Source organism: Caretta caretta, chromosome 1 (assembly GCF_965140235.1).
Source record: "Caretta caretta isolate rCarCar2 chromosome 1, rCarCar1.hap1, whole genome shotgun sequence".
NCBI lineage: Eukaryota > Metazoa > Chordata > Testudines > Cheloniidae > Caretta > Caretta caretta.
Window position 1 is genome coordinate 339,339,284 of NC_134206.1, and position 23,961 is coordinate 339,363,244.

The 23,961-nt window shown below is 42.7% G+C and overlaps 1 protein-coding gene across 4 annotated transcripts in view; it reads right to left on the bottom strand.

Annotated features, from left to right (window-relative positions):
- PRPF18 (pre-mRNA processing factor 18) overlaps positions 1-18,248 on the bottom strand; it is a 32,483-nt gene extending 14,235 nt beyond the window's left edge. For 2 of the 4 annotated variants that reach the window (XM_048836561.2, XM_048836559.2), the window contains exons 1-6: positions 18,097-18,248; positions 16,069-16,146; positions 15,921-15,947; positions 12,071-12,175; positions 10,012-10,125; positions 2,269-2,415 (exon numbers count right to left, since the gene is read on the bottom strand). In XM_048836561.2, the coding sequence (XP_048692518.1) occupies positions 2,269-2,415; positions 10,012-10,125; positions 12,071-12,175; positions 15,921-15,947; positions 16,069-16,146; positions 18,097-18,162 (537 nt within the window). In that variant the 5' untranslated portion in view covers positions 18,163-18,248. The remainder of the gene's footprint in view (positions 1-2,268; positions 2,416-10,011; positions 10,126-12,070; positions 12,176-15,920; positions 15,948-16,068; positions 16,147-18,096) is intronic. The other 2 variants (XM_048836560.2, XM_048836562.2) reach the window with 2 other exon arrangements.
- Between the last annotated feature and the right edge of the window lie 5,713 nt (positions 18,249-23,961).

Consider the following 23,961-nt stretch of genomic DNA (forward strand, 5'->3'; position numbering starts at 1 on the left):
GGGAATTTACAATCACCCTGAAGTTATTCCACTGTTTATACAATTTAGCGTCTGTTTACTTTACATTTCTCTTAACAGGGTCAGTTTTTCATTTTGTTTTTTATTTTAATGGTCAACTTCACTTTCACAGAAATTCTTAAAATGACCCTTTCCCGGTTATATATTTTTAATTTCATGAATTTAATTTTCATCAATTTCCTAAAATTTTTAAAACAAAACCCAAATTTAGAACCTAACCTGTCATGTCCCTTTAAACAACATTTTATTGTTCAACCTCAACTCAGTTTAAAGGCATAAAACTGTGGATGTGTGTTCAGATACCGCTAAAATGGCCAAACAAATATAAAAACTTTCCAAAAATATTCACTTCTTAGCCCAGACCAAGCTGGTACAAATACAGACCCAAAAGGTCATATTTGACAAAGTTAAACAATTAAGGTTTTACAACATTAGCCCCATCTCTTCTATCACAATTAGTGATTATTAGAACTCCTATTGGAAAGAGAAAAAACTAGTTACACGAGTGTTTAGGCCAGTAACTGTACGCCTTGCAAAATTATCTTAACAGAACATTTGGAAAACATGCCTCAAGAAGCTCAAGCTATTTCGCCTAACAAAGGGAAGGTTAACGGGTGACTTGCTCACAGTCTTTAAGTATCTACACGGGGAACAAATATTTAATAATGGACTTTTCAATCTAGCAGAGAAAGGTGTACCGTGATCTAATGGCTGTAAACTGAAGTTAGCCAAATTCAGACTGGAAATCAGGCGTACATTTTTAACAGTGAAAGTAATTAACCATTGGAACAACTTATTATGGGTTGTGGTGGATTCTCCTCCACAATTTTTAAATCAAGATTGGATACTTTTCTAAAGATTTGCTCTAGGAATCATTCTGGGGAAGTTCTCTGACCTGTGTTATACAGGAGGTCACAATGGCCCCTTCTGGCCTTGCAATCGATGAATGAGCTCCAAGTTATAAATCAGGGTATTTCTCTTTAATAGACCTTTCAAGGGATGTTAAAAGGATTAACTTCTGAAAACAGTTTGACAATTAAGGGAATAAGTCTACACTATCGGCCAGATCGACAGGCAGCGATTGATCCAGCAGGGGTTGATTTATCATGTCTAGTATAGACGCGATAAATCAACCACCGATCACTCTAGCGTCAACTCCGGTACTTCACCTCAAGGAGAAATGCAAGGGGAATCGACCTGAGAGCACCGCAATGAAGACACCAAAGTAAGTAGATCTAAGTACGTCAACTTCAGCTACGTTATTCACGTAGCTGAAGTTGCGTAACTTAGATCGATTCCCTCCTGTAGCACAGACCAGCCCTTAGGCTATGGCTACACTCAATTGAATGACAAATACATAGCTGGAGTCAGTCTGGCTCACCTGTGTGCTAGTTTTGTTAAAATAGGTATTACGATTATAAGTATGTGTACAGACTTTATTGAATGCTTGTGAGTTGCTTGCTGCCTGCACTAATCTCACTTGTAACATCTATATCCCATATTGTAAGGCAATATTTGAGCATTTGTATTGTAAGCCTCTGACTGTGTAAGGGACAGGAGAGAGTCATTCACCTACGTGAAGTGCTGGTCTCCAATAAAAGTTATGTCCTGACCCAGAGGGAAGGTCCATCAACACCAGACTATCATGGAACATTAAAGAGACCAAAAAATGTTTGTTGTTTTGCCCTTCACCAGCCTGTGAAGATGAGCCAACCAAGTGAATTCCTCCTGTCAGCTGAGTTTCCAGTGAGGAAGGGGCTTTATACCCCTAACAAGAAGGAACTGTATCTCTATGCTGTTTGGACTCAGAGGCACGGTTTTCTAAGCATAAGCAAGGGATCTCCAGCTTGCTTATTACAGAAGCGTCTATTACCTTTTGAAATTTAAGATTGTAACTCATTTGTGTATATATGTTTATCTGCTTTAATCTTGTAGATAACTCATTTTTTTTTCCTATTTAATAAATCTTTAGATAGTTTATGATAGGATTGGCTAAAAATATGGTCTTTTTTGTGAGATCCAATGTGCAACTGACTGGGGTAGGTGACTGGTCCTTTGGTACAAGGAGGAATCTGAGTATTAATGTGATTCTTGGTGGAAGAGAAAGGTACCCTTATCACAAAGGTACCCTTTGGTGTTGGTGCCCTAGGGAAGCACCTGTGTTTAAAACCAGCCCTTAAATTTCTCTATAACAGTACAAGGACATAGAACTGTATTGAAAAACAGAGTTAAAACCCCCTCACTGCATACCTCCAATTCTTCAATAGTAGTATTTTCTTCATGGACTTTCAGATCATTCTGGGTGTCTTCTTCTCCTGGTTCCTGACCACCTACAATTTCATTCAGATACTGCTGGTCAATCTTATCCAAAGCTGCTTTCAGGTCATTTCTCAAGCCCTAGGAAAGGGAGAAGAAATAGTTACTAGATAATCACGATCTTATTTTATTTTTGATAATCAAAGGAAGCTTACCACATTTGTTCATTAAGGGCCAAATCCTGCGGAGACAAATATAGGCTTGGCAGAATTCAATTGTTATTTTTTTCTAATTTTGGTTATTTTAATTGTTTATTTTAAGATCTTTTTCTATTATTAACCATTTTTACATTTACAGTTGTGGGGGGTAGGACTGGGATTGAGGTTAGGGCAGTGCTGAGAACAGTGCTGCCGGGAGCTCCAAGACACCAGGGTGCGAGGGAAGCAGAGGTTGTCCCAGGCCAGTGGAGCAGAGATCCCTGGCCAGAACTGTAAAGAGAATGATGACCCCCAGCTGCAGGAGAAGTCACACTGCTGCTGAAGAGCTCCTGCCTGCGGATGGCTCCCAGACTCCTGGCTGGTGACTAAGCGAACAGGGTTGTGACAGCAGAGCTGCAGAGGGTTCCCTTCATGGCCAAACGGCTGATGGCACCAGATCCCTGCAGACATGCCAGCTGTTACTGATGGATATTTTTTTCCCCTATCGATTTCAGTGTCAGCTGAAATCAACATTTACTGACAGTTCTCAATTAAAATCAAATTATGCCAAGCCGACTTATTAAACGGCTTAACTTTAAGCACATGAATAGTTCCACTGGATGCACTCAGTGGGATCACTTGCATGTTTAAAATTAACCATCTAGATAAGTCTCCACAGGATCACAGACTAAGAAAAAAACCAACCAGCGGACACGGATATTTTCAGGAGAACAAGGAGAACTGACTCAGCTTTCAGGGTTATCAGTATGGTACCTTTCATGAGCAATAAACTCACAAACACAAAAAATACATCAGTGAGGCCTCATCCAGCCGTCTGCTCTGCCCTGAACAAACACTGACATTTATTTACAATGACTCCGAACATCTGTGCACCGTCCCCCTAAATAACACAGGTCTTTAACTAATACAATAGGCTATAGAGTAACAGCCGTGTTAGTCTGTATTCGCAAAAAGAAAAGGAGTACTTGTGGCACCTTAGAGACTAACCAATTTATCTGAGCATAAGCTTTCGTGAGCTACAGCTCACTTCATCGGATGCATACTGTGGAAACTGCAGAAGACATTATATACACAGAGAATATGAAACAATACCTCCTCCCACCCCACTCTCCTGCTGGTAATAGCTTATCTAAAGTGATCACTCTCCTTACAATGTGTATGATAATCAAGTTGGGCCATTTCCAGCACAAATCCAGGTTCTCTCACCCTCCGCCCCCACACACACAAACTCACTCTCCTGCTGGTAATAGCTCATCCAAAGTGACCACTCTCCTTACAATAAGAAAAGGAGTACTTGTGGCACCTTAGAGACTAACCAATTTATTTGAGCATGAGCTTTCGAAAGCTCATGCTCAAATAAACTGGTTAGTCTCTAAGGTGCCACAAGTACTCCTTTTCTTTTTGCGAATACAGACTAACACGGCTGTTACTCTGAAACCTCTCCTTACAATGTGTATGATAATCAAGGTGGGCCATTTCCAGCACAAATCCAGGTTTTCTCACCCCCCGCCCCCTTTTTCCAAAAACCACACACACAAACTCACTCTCCTGCTGGTAATAGCCCATCCAAAGTGACCACTCTCTTTACAATGTGTATGATGATCAAGTTGGGCCATTTCCAGCACAAATCCAGGTTTTCTCACCCCCCACCCCCATACACACACAAACTCACTCTCCTGCTAGTAATAGTTCATCCGTGCAGAACACAATGCCATCCACAGCCTCAGAAACAACTCTGACATCATAATCAAAAAGGCTGACAAAGGAGGTGCTGTTGTCATCATGAATAGGTCGGAATATGAACAAGAGGCTGCTCGGCAGCTCTCCAACACCACTTTCTACAAGCCATGACCCTATGATCCCACTGAGAGTTACCAAAAGCAACTACAGCATTTGCTCAAGAAACTTCCTGAAAAAGCACAAGATCAAATCCGCACAGACACACCCCTGGAACCCCGACCTGGGATATTCTATCTACTACCTAAGGTCCATAAACCTGGAAATCCTGGGCACCCCATCATCTCAGGCATTGGCACCCTGACAGCAGGAATGTGTGGCTATGTAGACTCCCTCCTCAGGTCCTACGCTACCAGCACTCCCAGCTACCTTCGAGACACCACTGACTTCCTGAGGAAACTACAATCCATCGGTGATCTTCCTGATAACACCATCCTGGCCACTATGGATGTAGAAGCCCTCTACACCAACATTCCACACAAAGATGGACTACAAGCCGTCAAGAACACTATCCCCGATAATGTCACAGCTAACCTGGTGGCTGAACTTTGTGACTTTGTCCTTACCCATGACTATTTTACATTTGGGGACAATGTATACCTTCAGATCAGCGGCACTGCTATGGGTACCCGCATGGCCCCACAGTATGCCAACATTTTTATGGCTGATTTAGAACAACGCTTCCTCAGCTCTCGTCCCCTAAAGCCCCTTCTCTACTTGCGCTATATTGATGACATCTTCATCATCTGGACCCATAGAAAAGAAGCCCTTGAGGAATTCCACCATGATTTCAACAATTTCCATCCCACCATCAACCTCAGCCTGGCCCAGTCCACACAAGACATCCACTTCCTGGACACTACAGTGCTAATAAACAATGGTCACATAAACACCACCCTATACCGGAAACCTACTGACCGCTATTCCTACCTACATGCCTCCAGCTTTCACCCTGACCACACCACACGATCCATTGTCTACACCCAAGCTCTGCGATACAACTGTATTTGCTCCAACCCCTCAGACAGAGACAAACACCTGCAAGATCTCTATCACGCATTCTTACAACTACAATACCCACCTGCAGAAGTGAAGAAACAGATTGATAGAGCCAGAAGAGTTCCCAGAAGTCACCTACTACAGGACAGGCCTAACAAAGAAAATAACAGAACGCCACTAGCCGTCACCTTCAGCCCCCAACTAAAACCCCTCCAACGCATTATTAAGGATCTACAACCTATCCTGAAGGATGACCCAACACTCTCACAAATCTTGGGAGACAGGCCAGTCCTTGCCTACAGACAGCCCCCCAACCTGAAGCAAATACTCACCAACAACCACATACCACACAACAGAACCACTAGCCCAGGAACCTATCCTTGCAACAAAGCCCGTTGCCAACTGTGCCCACATATCTATTCAGGGAACACCATCACATGGCCTAATAACATCAGCCACACTATCAGAGGCTCGTTCACCTGCACATCCACTAATGTGATATATGCCATCATGTGCCAGCAATGCCCCTCTGCCATATACATTGGTCAAACTGGACAGTCTCTACGTAAAAGAATAAATGGACACAAATCAGATGTCAAGAATTATAACATTCATAAACCAGTCGGAGAACACTTCAATCTCTCTGGTCACGCAATTACAGACATGAAGGTCGCTATCTTACAACAAAAAAACTTCAAATCCAGACTCCAGCAAGAAACTGCTGAATTGGAATTCATTTGCAAATTGGATACTATTAATTTAGGCTTAAATAGAGACTGGGAGTGGCTAAGTCATTATGCAAGGTAGCCTATTTCCCCTTGTTTTTTCCTACACCCCACCCCCAGACGTTCTGGTTAAACTTGGATTTATGCTGGAAATGGCCCAACTTGATTATCATACACATTGTAAGGAGAGTGGTCAGTTTGGATGAGCTATTACCAGCAGGAGAGTGAGTTTGTGTGTGTGGGGGCGGAGGGTGAGAAAACCTGGATTTGTGCTGGAAATGGCCCAACTTGATTATCATACACATTGTAAGGAGAGTGATCACTTTAGATAAGCTATTACCAGCAGGAGAGTGGGGTGAGGGGAGGTATTTTTTCATGCTTTGTGTGTATAAAAAGATCTTCTACACTTTCCACAGTATGCATCCGATGAAGTGAGCTGTAGCTCACGAAAGCTTACGCTCAAATAAATTGGTTAGTCTCTAAGGTGCCACAAGTACTCCTTTTCTTTTTGCGAATACAGACTAACACGGCTGTTACTCTGAAATTTATCATGAAAGTTGAATTTACAAATGTAGAATTATGTACAAAAAAACCTGCATTCAAAAATAAAAATGTAAAACTTTAGAGCCTACAAGTCCAATCAGTCCTACTTTTTGTTCAGCCAATCGCTCAGACAAACAAGTTTGTTTACATTTGCAGAGGATAATGCTGTCTACTTCTTATTTACAGTGTCACCTGAAAGTGAGAACAGGCATTCGCGTGGCACTGTTGTAGCCAGTATTGCAAGTTACTTACATGCCAGAGGCACTGAAGATTCATATGTCCCTAGATGCTTCATCTACCATTCCAGAGGACATGCGTCCATGCTTCTGACGGGTTCTGCTCGATAACGATCCAAAGCAGTCTGGACCAACGCATGTTCATTTTCATCATCTGAGTCAGATGCCACCAGCAGAAGGTTGATTTTCTTTTTTGGTGGTTTGGGTTCTGTAGTTTCTGCATCAGCGTGTTGCTCTTTTAAGACTTCTGAAAGTATACTCCACACCTCGTCCCTCTCAGATTTTGGAAGGCACTTCAGATTCTTAAATCTTGGGTTGAGTGCTGTAGCTATCTCGAGAAATTTCACACTGTTATCTTCTTTCCATTTTGTCAAATTTGCAATGAAAGTGTTCTTAAAATGAACAACATGTGCTGGGTCATCCTCCTGAGACTTCAATAACATGAAATATATGGCAGAATGCGGGTAAAGCAGCAGGGGACATACAATTCTCCCCCAAGGAGTTCAGTCACAAATTTAATTAACGCATTCTTTTTTTAACGAGTGTCATCAGCATGGAAGCATGTCCTCTGGAACAATGGTCGAAGTATGAAGAGGCATATGAATCTTTAGCGCATCTGGCATGTAAATATCTTGTGACACTAGCTACAACAGTGCCATGTGAATGCCTGTTCTCACTTTCAGGTGACATTGTAATTAAGAAGCGGGCAGCATTTGTAATGTAAACAAACTTGTTTCTCTTAGGGATTGGCTGAACAAGAAGTAGGACTAAGTGGACTTGTAGGTTCTTAAAGTTTTACATTGTATTACTTTTGAGTGCAGTTATGTAACAAAAAAACCCAACATTTGTAAGTTGCACTTTCATGATAAAAGAAAAGGAGTACTTGTGGCACCTCAGAGACTAACCAATTTAGTCTCCAAGGTGCCACAAGTACTCCTTTTCTTTTTGCGAATACAGACTAACACAGCTGTTACTCTGAAACTTTCATGATAGAGATTGCACTACAGAATTTGTATGAGATGAATTGAAAAATACTATTTCTTTTGTTTATCATTTTTACAGTGCAAATATTTGTAATCAAAATATATAAAGTGAGCACCGTGCACTTGGTATTCTGTGTTGTAATTAAAATCAATATATTGAAAATGTAGAAAAACATCCAAAAATATTTAATACATTTCAATTGGCATTCTATTGTTTAACAGTGCGATTAATCGCGATTCATTTTTTTGAGTTAATCACATGAGTTAACTGTGATTAATCATCAGCCTACTTTTAACCCTATTGAAGTGGAGCTAAACAACTACACGGGCTTGAAACATGTTCAAAAATTCCTGAAGGAATTTTATTTACTGTCTTATAGCCAGTCCTGCTTCCATTAATGGCAATGGCAGCGTTGTCATTGACTTCAATGGGATGAGACCTTTGTCAGCAAGACTTCTTTCAAACATTTGTCTTGTTTATCCTGCTTCAAGCCTTTAGAAAGGAAAAGACAGACATGGGTACTGCACAAAACCAACGGGTTCCAGAGTGACTGGGCAGACCCCTGTTTAGCAGCCTGATGGAGACCTGAGACAGGCTTGAGAGGGTTTTCAAACCAGTGACACCTAACTAAACAATGCTGATGATGAATGAGAGAGAACAGAATCCAGCTCACTCTTTCTAGTTGTGTTGCAGATACCAACAGGGTACACTGGGAAATATTCAGGGCTTGTCTACACGGTGAGTTAGTGTGCTGCAAGCTGGGATGTGAATCTATAGTGCACAAACCTGCCACACACTAACTCAATGTGTGCACCTTGCTATCATGCACTAAAAGTTCTGCAGTGTACATTGACACACTCCCAAGTAGACAGGCTCTAAAACACATCTCCTTCCTTGAAAGATCATGTCTGATTAAGGCTATGTATGCACTTACAGCAACATACAGAATACAGGCACTGCACATGTAGCTACACGCCAGAGTAAAAGGCAGGCTGCATCCATACGTGTCACTGTGGTAGATAGTTACACACGGCAGTGAAAGGCACTGGCAGGGGGAGAGAATGGGGAAAGCTCCGGCAGCAGGGTGCTGCTGGATTTTCCTGCGGCCTCCCCACTGCCAGAGCCTTTCCCCTGCTGCTGGAGCTTTTCACCGCAGTAGGGAAAGACTGTGGCAGGGAACTTCGCGCTACTACAAATAGCGCCGTAGAGGTGGGAAGCACTGCTTGGGCATGTAGAGAGCCCATGTAGGGAATATACCCTGGAGCTTTGGGCATATAAGGCACTCTGCTCTGCTCAACCTGCCTAAGACATGTCTCGCCATCTACACGGACATTTATACTAGAGCTAGCTGGGCGTGCATTATCTGTACTTTGCATGCCACCGTACGTGTAGACCAGGGATCGGCAACCTTTGGCACGCAGCCCGTCAGGGAAATCCGGTGGCGAGCCGGGACGGTTTGTCTACCTGCACAGTCTGCAGGTTCGGCCGATCACCATTCCAGGCCAATGGGGGCTGCGGGAAGCGATAGCCAGCACATCCCTCAGTCCACGCTGCTTCCCGCAGCCCCCATTGGCCTGGAGCGGCGAACCACGGCCAGTGGGAGCTGCTATCGGCCGAACCTGCAGATGCTGAAGGTAAACAAACCGGCCCAGCCCACCAGCGGATTTCCCTGACAGCCCATGTGCCAAAGGTTGCCGATCCCTGGTGTAGACCTACCCTAACACAGAAGGAACATATCTGTTAATTAAGATGCTATCGTAAGTCACTTTTCAGAGCTGAACTGTACTTTACATTGGAAAAAAGTTTCGATTTTTAAATCTAGAAGTAAGGAATTTGAAAAAACTATAACTGCATACCAGAAACAGTGCATCCCTCCTGTTAATAATCTGTTGCTGCTCAGAGGCAAGCTATTCAAAATACTCTTCTCCAAACAGGGATGCCTATAATAGGCTAAAGTTTCAGAGCAAAAGACTACACTGCTTCCCCACCCCGCCCCCGGCCCCATAGTTGCAATGCAACCAACAGTGCAGCTTCTGACGTCACTGCCTTCCAGAGATCTCTTTTCCAACTCAAAGCCCTGAAAACTTTCTTCAAATTAACATGCCCAGTTTGACCATTTTAATAGGGCAAGAGAAAGTAAATCATATTTAAATTATCCTCCCAGAGACTTTATAGGTGGGAACTGAAGGTAATTTTCATTGTTCTATGATTTTTCATCCCTATGAAACGCCTCAGGTGCAGTAAGTGCTCAGAGAAAGCTAGTTACACATACAGCTGTTACTTATCTGGTCTTACCTTGTTAACTTCAGGTGCAAGAATTTCTATCTTCCTCAAACGCTGAAATGCATCATAATCTGTTTCTCCAAACAATCTGATTGGTTCACCTCTCTCTCGTAACCTCCTAATCACCTGCAAAGAGTCAACAAAGTATTCCCTTATGCAAAATTGGAGAGAGAGAAAAATAAAAATCACTTCATTTACTTAGCATAAAATAGCAACCTAAGCCAGGAGGGAAGGGAAACACTATATTCTAAGCAGCAGCAGCAAAATGTTCCACTTTGTGGTTTAAATATAAAATTCCCACAGCATTTCAGTTAAAGGTCATTTCAATTCAAATATTACTGATCTAAATTCTGTTTAGAATCTCAAACAGACTCCTGGAGTTTCTTACTGACTTATTTTGAACTAATATGCAAGAATATAAACCTTTGATTGGAGAGCGGGATTTTTAAAAGCGCCCAAGCGACTTAAGAGCCCAAATCTCATTGGCTGTTCATGGTACTTGTGCATCTAAATCATTTTGGTGCTTGAGAAAATTCCATCCAGTTTTTTAAACTTTGCAAAATTCTACTCAGCCATTTGACTGTGGAAAGAAAAACCTTTTTTATCAACATGCGTGTGGGTGAGTAGATTTGGTGCTTGGGCTGTTAAGATGTCATGATGTGTTGGCAAGGCTGACTTACATGAAGCCTTTCCATCCATGGATCTCAGAGCACTTGACAAACATTAATATACTAAGTCTCAATATTCTGATGTGGTACTTACATATCCTCATTTTAAAGGAGGGTATACCGAGGCACAGAAATTAACTTACCCAAGCTCACATACCAAGTGACAGGTAGTGTCAAGACTACAATCCCAGGTCCATGCACTACCTGCTAAATCACACAGCCTCCCTCATCACGTTCACGTTCAGGCCCATTGGTAGCGTACATTTAATATAGGCAAAGCAGCACTCTCACTCATTGACAGGACATGCGACATTTGGCAGTGCCATCACTTTAGGATAGCAACGGACTGTCTGGAAAAGCAGCAGTCTGAAGAGTTTGAGATATTCATTCTGTAACACAGTTCTTTGCACAGACTCCTGTATTCGGACAGGCACTGAACTTTCAGTACATATTGCAAAATCAGGCCCTGTGGTTCCACGTGGCATACAGCTAGTCAAACATTAGTGGTTACAGAGCTGGCATGTGGACACTCAAACTCCTCTCAGATGAAGTTACAGTTCTTACGAGGGGAGCTCTGATGCATGGTGATGGGACACCACATTTCATACCAGACTGCATGGATGAAACCAAACATGAGACCAACGGCCTACGATGCACATTTTTGATACTTCACTACAGAAAGAGAAGACAGGTGTCTGGCAATGCTAAGAGGGCACAGCAAAGATGCTCTGGGTATCTTAACTGTGAATTTCCACACTTCCACATGGTTAAGTTTATTGTAAATTTAACTTAATTCTGAATTTCCCAACTGTTTTTTGGGGAGGGGTTTTGTTTTACTAACGATGATCTTGTAAGACTTTTACTCTCAAAAAGATGAAAGAGCATATCAGTAACTTTAGCTTAACTTTTTGGGGAGGATGTAGAAACATTTTTTAAAACCTAGTTTGTGTCTTGATTTGGATTTGGACTCACAAGTCACAGACGCACAAGCTGGAAAAACAGAACTTGAAAAAATTCAGCCTGCAGCCTTCAATCCTCTAATCCCATATTCATCAGATAGTTCAAAAGGTCATCTGGAAGGGTAGTAGAAGCAAGAATTCATGCAGTGATTTGGGGGAAAAGAGAGGCTCTCCACCAAACAACATCCCTGTGCATTTACCTGCTACTGCTTTCTCTCATTAGTGTTTTGCGCAATGACAAAAGAAGGCCCTTGTATGAGAACTAAATAGAACCACTGTAATAAGCACTGAGATTACAATTATTTAATTAAAAACTATTATTCTGTAGCAGGACAGATACAACCTGAAATAGAGCGCTACAGATCATTAGGAAATGTAGCCCTAATGGGGAAATTTAGATCCATTTGCTGTAGTCTCCGGTTAGTTTGTGATATTTGATTTTACCTCTTGTCTGGAAAGTGTCATGGGTAACTTCTCTTCTGCCAGTTCTAGCTCCAACCCTGGATTTGATGAAGTCATTGGTTTCTCCTCCTCCTCCTCCTGCTGTACCTACATAATAATAATAAAAATAATATCTATTATAACAAATCCAGGGAAGTAAACCTATAGTGTCAAAGGTATACATAGTTAGACTGTAAACTCTCTGGAACAGGGGCTGCTTCTTACTATGCAATTGTATAGCACAATGGATCCTGATTGTGATCAGGCTTCTAGGCATACCCACAACACTAGTAAAATGATACAGATAGAATCCTAGGTCAGTATACATTTCTATGGAAGCATGGTTAAGCTTATGACAAATATCAGTGTTTCCCTAAGTGCACTTCTAAGGGATGGGGAAGGAGACCTCTTTAAGGCAATACAAAGACACAGTGGATTTTGAATACAAACAGCAAAATGACTTCTTGTTTTTTGGAAACGCTTCTTTCAGAAGAACCTGTCAAATGAACATAGTTCATTGCAAAAACATAAAAACACGCCATGCCTTCGTCATAGCTGTAGCATTGTATCGGCAGTTCCCCTCCATCAGAAAAGGAGGTTCTTGAATTAAGTGGAACCACCTCTTATTTGTAAGACTTGGTGTTTTCATAGTGCTGTAAACTTTTATGATTAAAGATATTTAAAGACAGACAGCACTCATGTCAATGCAGAGTCCTTTAAAAGCCCATAAGTTACACCTGTGAAGCTGCTGAAAATAAATGAAAATCAGATGGGCAGATTGATGCTGGTAATTTTCTGGAACAAAGGGAAAAAAATCAGAGGATGCGGGTGAGCAGTGTAGAAACTTTCTAGATGCTTTCTTAGGTTTTAAAAAGGTACTTTTATTTTCCATTTCATTCGACAGTATATTACATTTTGTTGGCATCTCTGCATCTTGACTGTATGTTAAGCCAGTTCCAGTTTCTAGTTTTCTCTAAAACAATTATTTGATGGATGTCCTAGACAGACTAGAAATGAAGCTTTTATATTGTTGCTGGCCAAGACCCCTGCAATGAGAAATTAGAAGGACCATAAGGGTCTACCTATTTGGACCTACACGACCAGGGCACAAATCTGTATTTAGTGCTACACTAGCAAATCCAGGGACCAATCTTGCATTACTGATTCACCCAAAATACCCACTGATATCAATGGGAGTTTTGGGTCAGCAAGCAATGGAGAATCAAGCCAATGGTTAGCATCTAAAAGGCAGATGGGGGACAGTATACTTACTGAAAATAAAACTCATCACTGCAAGGGGGGGAAATAGAAACTAGTTGAAGCACATAAAGAGAAATACACCTCAATGTCAGAAAAATTTCTACACTCTCTACAATCATTTATTTTTTGTTTATAACAAACAGTTAGCAGCACATGAGGGAAGATTTAAGCCATTCGGTCAGCTGGACTCAAAGTTACAAGCAATAACTTTGCTGCAATTATTTTTGCTTTAGTGCTTTCTCTTTATAAGTGAATCAAATGCTTACATGTTACTAATGCAGTATAAGCAAAGCAAAGCACCCGCTTAAAAAAAGAATCAGTCTGCTTTCTACCCCTTAGTAATAAATTTTAAAAGTTCAAATGCAGAAATCTGGGAGGCTCTAGAAAAGCACTAAGTTAACCAGAAAGCTCATTTAAAACCTCTCTATAGATCACGTTTTAATTCAAGAAGATTCCTGTAGCTAAATAGATATTCCAACTCCAGTCCTGGGTAACTTAACTTTTGTTTGTGTCTCCTATCAGCCACATCCTGCATTTAAACAACAAATCTGAAACATGCAGGACTGGATTCAAATGACACATGCGTGCTGGAAACACCTGCAGTTTAAGGAGTTAATAAAACCTTTACAGGTTACCTAAAAATCTGCAAGCCCCCCCCCCCCCCCCCTTTCACATACATGGGGCCTTCTTATCCCGAGGGACTGAAATTATGCTACAACCAATCAATGGCTCCATGTCTAGTTGGCAGCTGGTGTCAAGTGGAGTGCCCCAGGGGTCGGTCCTGGGGCCGGTTTTGTTCATATATCTTCATAAATGATCTGGAGGATGGTGTGGATTGCACTCTCAGCAAATTTGTGGATGATACTAAACTAGCAGGAGTGGTAGATACGCTGGAGGGCAGGGATAGGATACAGAGGGACCTAGACAAATTGGAGGATTGGGCCAAAAGAAATCTGATGAGGTTCAACAAGGATAAGTGCAGGGTCCTGCACTTAGGACGGAAGATCCCAATGCACCGCTACAGACTAGGGACCGAATGGCTAGGCAGCAGTTCTGCGGAAAAGGACCTGGGGTGACAGTGGACGAGAAGCTGGATGAGTCAGCAGTGTGTCCTTGTTGCCAAGAAGGCCAATGGCATTTTGGGATGTATAAGTAGGGGCATAGCCAGCAGATCGAGCGACGTGATCGTTCCCCTCTGTTCGACATTGGTGAGGCCTCATCTGGAGTACTGTGTCCAGTTTTGGGCCCCACACTACAAGAAGGATGTGGATAAATTGGAGAGAGTCCAGCGAAGGGCAACAAAAATGGTTAGGGGTCTGGAACACATGACTTATGAGGAGAGGCTGAGGGAACTGGGATTGTTAGTCTGCAGAAGAGAAGAATGAGGGGGGATTTGATAGCTGCTTTCAACTACCTGAGAGGTGGTTCCAGAGAGGATGGTTCTAGACTATTCTCAGTGGTAGAAGAGGACAGGACAAGGAGTAATGGTCTCAAGTTGCAGTGGGGGAGGTTTAGGTTGGATATTAGGAAAAACTTTTTCACTAGGAGGGTGGTGAAACACTGGAATGCGTCGCCTAGGGAGGTGGTGGAATCTCCTTCCTTAGAAGTTTTTAAGGTCAGGCTTGACAAAGCCCTGTCTGGGATGATTTAATTGGGGATTGGTCCTGCTTTGAGCAGGGGGTTGGACTAGATGACCTCCTGAGGTCCCTTCCAACCCTGATATTCTGTGAGTCTATGAACCACTAGCCCTAGCACAATTTTTACTTATGGTTCTTCAAACAACTAATACAAAGCGTAACTCTCTTCCGAGCTGTACAGTAACTAGATTCTCAGAACCGTTTCTGATGCACATATAGTGGTCACAACTGTATGTCTATATCTATTAAGGCCAAACATTATATCTGAGCAGGGTGTTGGACTGACTGACCAACTGGGTAAAGCTCTACTAAAAACAAGGCTTTTTATTTCTGACTAGCAAACATTAAACAAGAGTATATTAAAGCATCCAACTTTAGAGTGAAGTGAGCACCTCCCTATCTATTCATACACACACACCTGAAATAAACCACCATGCTGTCAATTCCAGCAAACTAGCTAAACCGATGCCGTTAAAGAGGAAATAAACAAAGCCTTCCAGATCACTCATTTGTTTCAAAATGCACCCTAAGTTTAAGATTGCTTTCTAGTATTTTTGCCTGAAAGAAAGTAAGTGCTGTGTTGAACTCTTTCAAGCACTGGATCGTTTGGGCCAAGAAGAATATATGATTCGCATACGAAACAAGTTGGCTGCGTTTTTCCAAAGCACCCACTCAATGTTATCTCTGCTGATCTCTCTGGGATATTTCAACAGGAAGACCTTAAACTTGTTCTTAGTTTACAAGCTGGCCTTTTTTTTTTTTTTTTAAAACGGAAGGTGGCTATACCAGATTCAGCGTTCATGCCTAAAACACAATTTAAAAAGAAAAAGGCAAGCTTTGATCCCAAGCCATTTCATGCTTTCCACAAGAAAAAAAGCCAAACCATAACACAAACTTAAATAGCTATATATCATGCATTTTTTTCCTGCATTAAAAATGTTTTAGGAAACTCATACCTCTCCAGGTGGCTTCTCATTTACAGGCTAATGTATAACATTGACAAATTGAACAAAGAACAACAATTATCATCAACAATATTTGGAACGTTGATATTAAATATAGACAAAGTGAGCACACGAACCACTGAAGGAGTAATTACAGTACCTTGTAGCCACATCTTTCAAAGTACGCTGCCTCTTCTTTCTTGGCTAGTTCACTGCGCTTGAAATATTTTCTGTTTCCCTAGAGAGGAGGAAAACAATGTTTTACAGTTTTATACAACTTGATTTCAATCTCCGTTCACTAATGCCTCAAAGATTTGACCAGTCCAACTAGATTTCCTTACAGAGGGGAAAATATTCTCAAAGGCACTCCCAATTTACTTTCCTTTCATGCCAGTGACTACATCAGAGTAATATTAATAAGAATCATACCATCTGGTTGGCTGGTAAGTTCAATGGATACTACAATCTCTCCAAAACACCCAGTGGTTTGAACAAGCTGATCTATCTATTATTGCTTTTATATTATCAGGACTTGAAACTGGTTTATATAACTTCTCTCCCCCCCGCCCCCACACACACACTTTACTGTACATGATGAGGCCATAGCTATACTACAAAACTGAATGTGTAAGAAACCATTTTAATCAGTTTCAACTAGTGTAGCTGGGTCACTACTGAGGAGAAGGCCTAACTTTTTAAAAGTTTCTGAAACCATTTGAGACAGTGAGCGTATCTACGTTAAACAAGGACATTGTTCAGGGATATCATTTGTCTGTAATAGCTAGCTGTTGTATTTCTTCCTAAAAACAGTTTAGTGCATCCACAAAGAAACACTGTTTTTTGACAGGACCATGTAGACATGTCCAAATACAGCTCAGCTTGCAACCGTGATTGTACAAGTGCTTTCTAGGATGCCTGGAATACCCACTGCATAGAACCCAGCTCAAAAGTCTCTCTCCCTGCCTACAAAAAGGCAGTAAATCCTCTGAAGTAAGCTATGTCCTATCCGTGATGGCAACTGATATTATGGTGTACTTATCTCAATACTTAAAATAAAGTATCCTCAGCTACTATATAATCTCAGCTCTTCTAACAACAACAACATGAAAGTCTGGATTTTTCAGCATAAAAGCTTATCATCTAAAGAACTAAATAAATCAGATGGCCTGCAAAGTTGGGGTGTTGTGGTTCATGCAACAGCTAAATAAAATTCCCAGATCAGGGTGGAAGTGATGTAACCACGCATTTGCGTGGGTATGTGAGACAGAACAAGTTTGATTAAAAGTTCCTGATCTTGCTGTCCTCACTCTGGCCAGACTCCACACTGACTTTAAGGAGGATTTTTGCCAGTCTCAGGTCTACATGATCACTCCTCAGAGACTTTAGTTTATAGCTTCATGCAGAGTTCACCAAAACAACTTCCCTCGAGACCATTTGCAATAAACTGAGCAGCAAACTTTAGCTTCTTTTCCAGGTTTGTTACATCAGCTACTGTAAAAAAAAAAAAAAACCCACAGAGCTTTGTTGTTTTCTAGTCACCCATATACTGATGAACACGGAAGTGGGTTTAACTCCCTAATGTAAACGCAAAAGCCTGGGGAGGCAAAGAGAAAAGAACCTGGAGCGATTCTCTTCGTCTCCATTTCTTGGGAAGCAACCCCAAACTTTACACGGCTGCCAGATCCCCCCGGTAACATTGTCAGCACCGGGTCATACAGTGTGTTGGGAAATCATTTTGGGTCAACTGCAAGTGTTGCCACTTCACTGCTCCCCCTGCCCGGATGCAGAATATATCAGACAGCTTGAGGATGGGGGGGGGGGGCGAGGTTTTGTGCCCCTCACTGAAGAGGACACGGATTTTCCTGCAGTCCAAGGTGCATCGAGCGGGGGGTGGGGAGGGGGGATAAATATGATGGGAACAAGGGATCTCGTGTGTCTCTATCATGGGAAGGTCTGTCGGGGTATCGCTAGAGGAAGAGACGAGGGGCGGGTCACTGGCAGGAGCTGGCCCTGCGCCCTGACCTGGCAACGGCTAAAGGAACTAAATCCACCCCCACGGTCCCGCAAGAACCAGGGTCCATCGCACACTCCCGGGCCCCCACCGCGACCCAACCCCTCCACCTGCCAACGATCCCCGGCCCCGGCCCCGATCCCGGGCCCCCTCCGCGCTGCCGGCGCCGGCCCGCACCCCCACTAGCTCCTTCTCCTCCAGCAGCTGCCGCTTCCTGCTGATCTCCGCCTTGAGAATGTCCATGTCCCGCGCCGAGCTCCGCAGCCGGGCCCCCACTCCAGCGCCGCCGCCGGAAGCGCCGCCGCAACACGGCTGACGTCAGTTCCGGGCACGCTGGGCGCTAGGCGGAAGTGGGGCCAAGGGAGAGAGCGCCTGGGGCCGAGGGCCTGCAGCGCCCCCTGCCGAGCCCCACCAAGCGGGGGAGGGGGGAGCGTGGGCCCTGTGCTTGGTCGGAGCAGTGATTGTGTGAGCCGGTGGATGTGTGTGCCTGGGTGTGAGTGCGTGTGCCAGGCGTGCGTCAGGCCGTGCGTGCGTGCGCCAATTCAGTGTAGTAGCAAAAGTAGTCCACCAGCCTCACGACTTAGAGCCACCCCGTCAGGGTAGCTACTTTTCAAAACCAGTAGTCACGGTTGCAGTCATGGCAAGGCAACAGGCAAGGATCCCCGAGCATCTGTTTTTCCCATTTTTTCTATTCTTTTTGACTCTCGTGGAAAAAAAGAGTATAATGAAGACGTTCAATTTATGGCTTTTTAAAATGTCTTGTGAAGGTTCTGCGGCTCGTCCTAATGCTGATTGAGGAGATCGTAGAACCACAGAATCCTAGAACTGGAGGGGACCTTCATAGGTCTTCCAGTCCGGGCTCCTGCGCTCATAGCGGGACTAAGTATTATCTAGACCAGCGTTTCTCAAACTGGGGTCCGTGAGGATACTCTAGGGGATCCCCGGGCCCCACTGATCAACTCCTCCCCCTCCCTCCCGCTTCCCTGGCATGCAGGAGGGGTAGGAGCGGGGACAGGGTGCACTCTGGAGCAGGGGTGGGAAGAGGTGAGGTGGGGGCGGGGCCTTGGGGGAGGAATTGGGAGTGGGGCCTGGGGCTGAGTGGTTGGGGCTTGAGGGGCCGTGACATTTTTTTAAATCAAAACGGGGGTTCTCGGGTTCCTAAAATTTGAGAACCGCTGACCTAGACCATCCCTGACAGGTGTTTGTCTAACCTGCTCTTAAAAATCTTTGATGACAGAGATTCCACAACCTGCTAGGCAATTTACTGCAGTGCTTAACTACCCTGACAGGAAGTTTTTTCTGATGGCCAACCTAAACCCCCCTTGCTGCAATTTAAGCCCATTGCTTCTTCTTCTATCCTCAGAGAATAAGGAGAATAATTTTGCTGCCTCCTCCTTGTAACAACTTTTTAGGTACTTGAAAACTGTTATCATATCCCTCCTTAGTGGGGTGACCAGACAGCAAATGTGAAAAATCGGGACAGGGGGTGAGGGGCAATAGGAGCCTATATAAGAAAGAGACCCAAAAATCAAGACTGTCCCTATAAAATCGGGACATTTGGTCACCCTACTCCTTAGTCATCTTTTCTCCAGACTAAACAAACCCAATTATTTCAATCTTTCCTCATAGCTCATGTTTTTTTGGCCTTCAACTATTTTGGTTGCTGTCCTCTGGACTTTTTCCAATATGTCCACATCTTTCCTGAAATGTGGTGCCCAGAACTGGACACAATATTCTAGTTGAGGCCTAATCAGCACAGAGTAGAGTAGAAGAATTACTTCCTGTGCTTACAACACTCCCGCTAATACATCCCAGAATTATGTTTACTTTTTTTACAACAGTGTTACACTGTTGACTCATATTTAGCTTGTGATCCACTATGATCCCTATATCCCTTTCCGCCATACTCCTTCCTAGGCAGTCATTCCCATTTTGTATGCATGCAACTGATTATTCCTTCCTTAGCACAGTATTTTGCATTATCTTTATTGAATTTCACCCTCTTTATTTCAGACCATTTCTCCAGTTTGTCCAGATCATTTTGAATTTTAATCCTATCCTCCAAAGCACCCGCAACCCTTTCCAGCTTGGTATTGTCTGCAAACTTCATAAGTGTTCTCTCTCTGCCATTAGCTAACTCATTGATGAAGGTACTGAACAGAACCCAGAACCAGGACTGATCCCTGTGGAACCCCACTCGATATCCCCTTCCAGCTTGACTATGAACCTCTGATAACTACTCTCTAGGAACAGTTTTCCAACCAGTTACGCACCCACCTTATAGTAGCTCCATCTAGGTTGCATTTTCCTAGTTTGTGTGAAAAAAGATCATGTGGGACAGTATCAAAAGCCTCACTAAAGTTAAGATATACCACATCTACTGCTTCCCCCCATCCACAAGCCTTGTTACCCTGTCAAAGAAAGCCATTAGATTGGTTTGACATGATTTGTTCTTGACAAATCCGTGCTACTGTTACTTATCTACTTATTATCTTCTAGGTGTTTGCAAATTGATTGATTAATTATTTGCTCCATTATCTTTCCGGGCACTGAAGTTAAGATGGCCTCTGCAGTGTGTATAGGAGAGATTAGGGTTACACTTTTCTGAGTACTCCACCATGTCTTCCAGAGAAGTTTGTAGCTCCATCAAATGCACAAGCAGCCATCTGTTTGGGGTCCAATTTACAAGCATTTAACTTTTCTAAGATGTGAGTTGTCACAGATGCATCCAATGTATCTCCTATAACTTGAACATCTAGAAATGCATATACTGGCCTATCACTGACATGACATGATAACATATACAATGACTTAAACTTGACACCCATTTGCATCCGTGCATTCATCAGCCAGGTATGAAAATTTTTTGAATGTGATGAGACAGTTCTTCACTTTTTCAACTGCTGTGTAAAAAAATATTGGGATATTAATGAGGTGTTTGAGATTCACATCCTTCAGCTGAATCCAGGAGGCTTCTAATTTGCCACTGTCACTTTAGCATATCTTTGACTTGTGCTGGAGGATCTGGCAGTCACCTCTGCTGTCACACTCTTGAACACTATCCCACCCTTGTCACAATCAACCACATCCATGCACACTCACCATCAGATACACTAACTAACCCCCTGCACACTCACACATACTTATACTCCGACACACTAAGGCACCCCCTGGAACACGCACACACACTCATCCTCAGACATACTGATGCATAATCACATGCACTCACATTCAGACACACTGACACACACCCTGGCACACACACATGAAGATACACTAACACACACACCCTGGCACAATAACATGCATTCACACTTAGACAAACTAACACAATCTCTGGCAAGAAACCTTTTGGGTCATAAAACAATGCCATCCAGGCATCTGCTGCAACAGTAGTAGATCTTACTTCAGCAATAGACGCTACACTTGGATCAATCAGAGAGATGTCCATTGAAAATGTACTGGAAGAAGCAAAGATTGTATTTCAGAAGTTGACTAATGAAGGCACTAATATTGAATCCTTAAGTGAAGAAGACAAGAAGTGTTTGTTAAGCCAGCTGAAAAAGTACACAGACTTGATTCTTACAAATGTACAACAGTGACTTCTGGATTCTACTCAACTCTATGTAGCTTTTATAGAGGCCTGTCTTATAAAACACTGACAGTTGAGTGGAGTGAGGCACTACCAGCAAAGGGGCTGCCATGTGATCAGGACAGAATAGAGAATTTGAACAATGAGTGGAGAGTCATATGACAAATGAATGAAGATTTGACTTCAACTTCTTTATCATCACTAATGGTTCAGCCCAATCTTGGTGCTATGTTTCCTAGCATGAAAGAAGTAGGAATTCATCCCTTGCTACTCCCAGTCACAACAGCTACAGTTGCATGTTCTTTTTCGTCATTGAATAGAATTTTGTGCTCGAAAAGATGTTGTCTCCTCCCTAATCATGTGTATGAACTAATGAGTATATCAGTTGAAAGACTAGAAGTATAGAATCATAGAACTCGAAGGACCTCAAGAGGTCATCTAGTCCAGTCCCCTGCACTCATGGCAGGACTAAGTATTATCTAGACCATCCCTGACAGGTGTTTGTCAAACCTGCTCTTAAAAATCTCCAATGATGGAGATTCCACCATCTCCCTAGGCAATTTATTCCAGTGCCTAACCACCCTGACAGTTAGGAAGTTTTTCCTAATGTCCAGCCTAAACCTCCCTTGCTGCAATTTAAGCCCATTGCTTCTTGTCCTATCCTCAGAGGTTAAAAAGAACATTTTTTCTCCCTCCTCCTTGTAACAACCTTTTATGTACTTGAAAACTGTTGTCATGTCCCCGCTCAGTCTTCTCTTCTCCAGACTAAACAAACCCAATTTTTTCAATCTTCATTCGTAGGTCGTGTTTTCTAGACCTTTAATCATTTTTGTTGCTCTTCTCTGGACTTTCTCCAATTTGTCCACATCTTTCCTGAAATGCGGTGCCCAGAACTGGAGACAATACTCCAGCTGAGGCCTAATCAGCGCGCACTAGAGCGAAAGAATGACTTCTCATGTCTTGCTTACAACACTCCTGCTAATATATCCCAGAATGATGTTCACTTTTTTTACAACAGTGTTACACTGTTGACTCATATTTAGCTGATGGTCCACTATGACCCCCAGATTCCTTTCCACAGTACTCCTTCCTAGGCAGTCATTTCCCATTTTGTATATGTGCAACTGATTGTTCCTTCCTAAGTGGAATACTTTGTATTTGTCCTTATTGAATTTCATCCTCTTTACTTCAGACCATTTCTCCAGTTTGTCCAGCTCATCTTGAATTTTAATGCTATCCTCCAAAGCACTTACAACCCCTCCCAGCTTGGTATTGTACGCAAACTTTATAAGTGTACTCTCTATACCATTATCTAAATCATTGATGAAGATATTGAATAGAACCGGACCCAGAACCGATCCCTGCAGGACCCCTCTTGTTATGTGTCAAGGTTCCTTCCCCACTCTGAACTCTAGGGTACAGATGTGGGGACCTGCATGAAAAACCCCCTAAGCTTATTTTTACCAGTTTAGATTAAAACTTCCCCAAGGTACAAAGTATTTTACCTTTTGCCCCTTGACTTTATTGCTGCCACCACCAAGCGTCTAACAAAATATAACTGGGAAAGAGCCGACTTGGAAACGTCTTTCCCGCCCAAAATCCTCCCAAGCCCTACACCCCCTTTCCTGGGGAAGGCTTGATAAAAATCCTCACCAATGTGCATAGGTGAACACAGACCCAAACCCTTGGATCTTAAGAACAATGAAAAAGCAATCAGGTTCTTAAAAGAAGAAGTTTATTAAAGAAAAAGTAAAAGAATCACCTCTGTAAAATCAGGATGGTAAATACCTTACAGGGTAATCAGATTCAAAACATAGAGAATCCCTCTAGGCTAAACCTTAAGTTACAAAAAGACACAAAAACAGGAATATACATTCCATCCAGCACAACTTATTTTATCAGCCATTTAAACAAAACAGAATCTAACGCATATCTAACAAGATTGCTTATTAACCCTTTACAGAAGTTCTGACCTGCATTCCTGCTCTGGTCCCGACAAAAGCAACATACACAGAGAGAACCACTCTCCCCCCCCCCCCCCAGCTTTGAAAGTATCTTGTCTCCTCATTGGTCATTTTGGTCAGATGCCAGCGAGGTTATCTTTAGCTTCTTAACCCTTTACAGGTGAAAGGGTTTTTCCTCTGGTCAGGAGGGATTTAAAGGTGGTTAGCCTTCCCTTTATATTCATGACACGCCCCCCAAATCACAGATAGGATGAAACACTGGCTGTGATTTCTTCCTGGAGCTCTCGGAGAACACAGTGTTAATTAGATACATGCACCTCTAAATATACTACCAAGTATATAAAGACTAACAATATTTTCCATATCTCAAGGACGATTTTAACCAGTTGAGTCTGGGAAACTTTCACAGGAGAGTGCATCAGCCACTTTGTTAGAAGCTCCTGAGATGTGTTGTATATCGAAATCAAAATCTTGGAGAGCTAAACT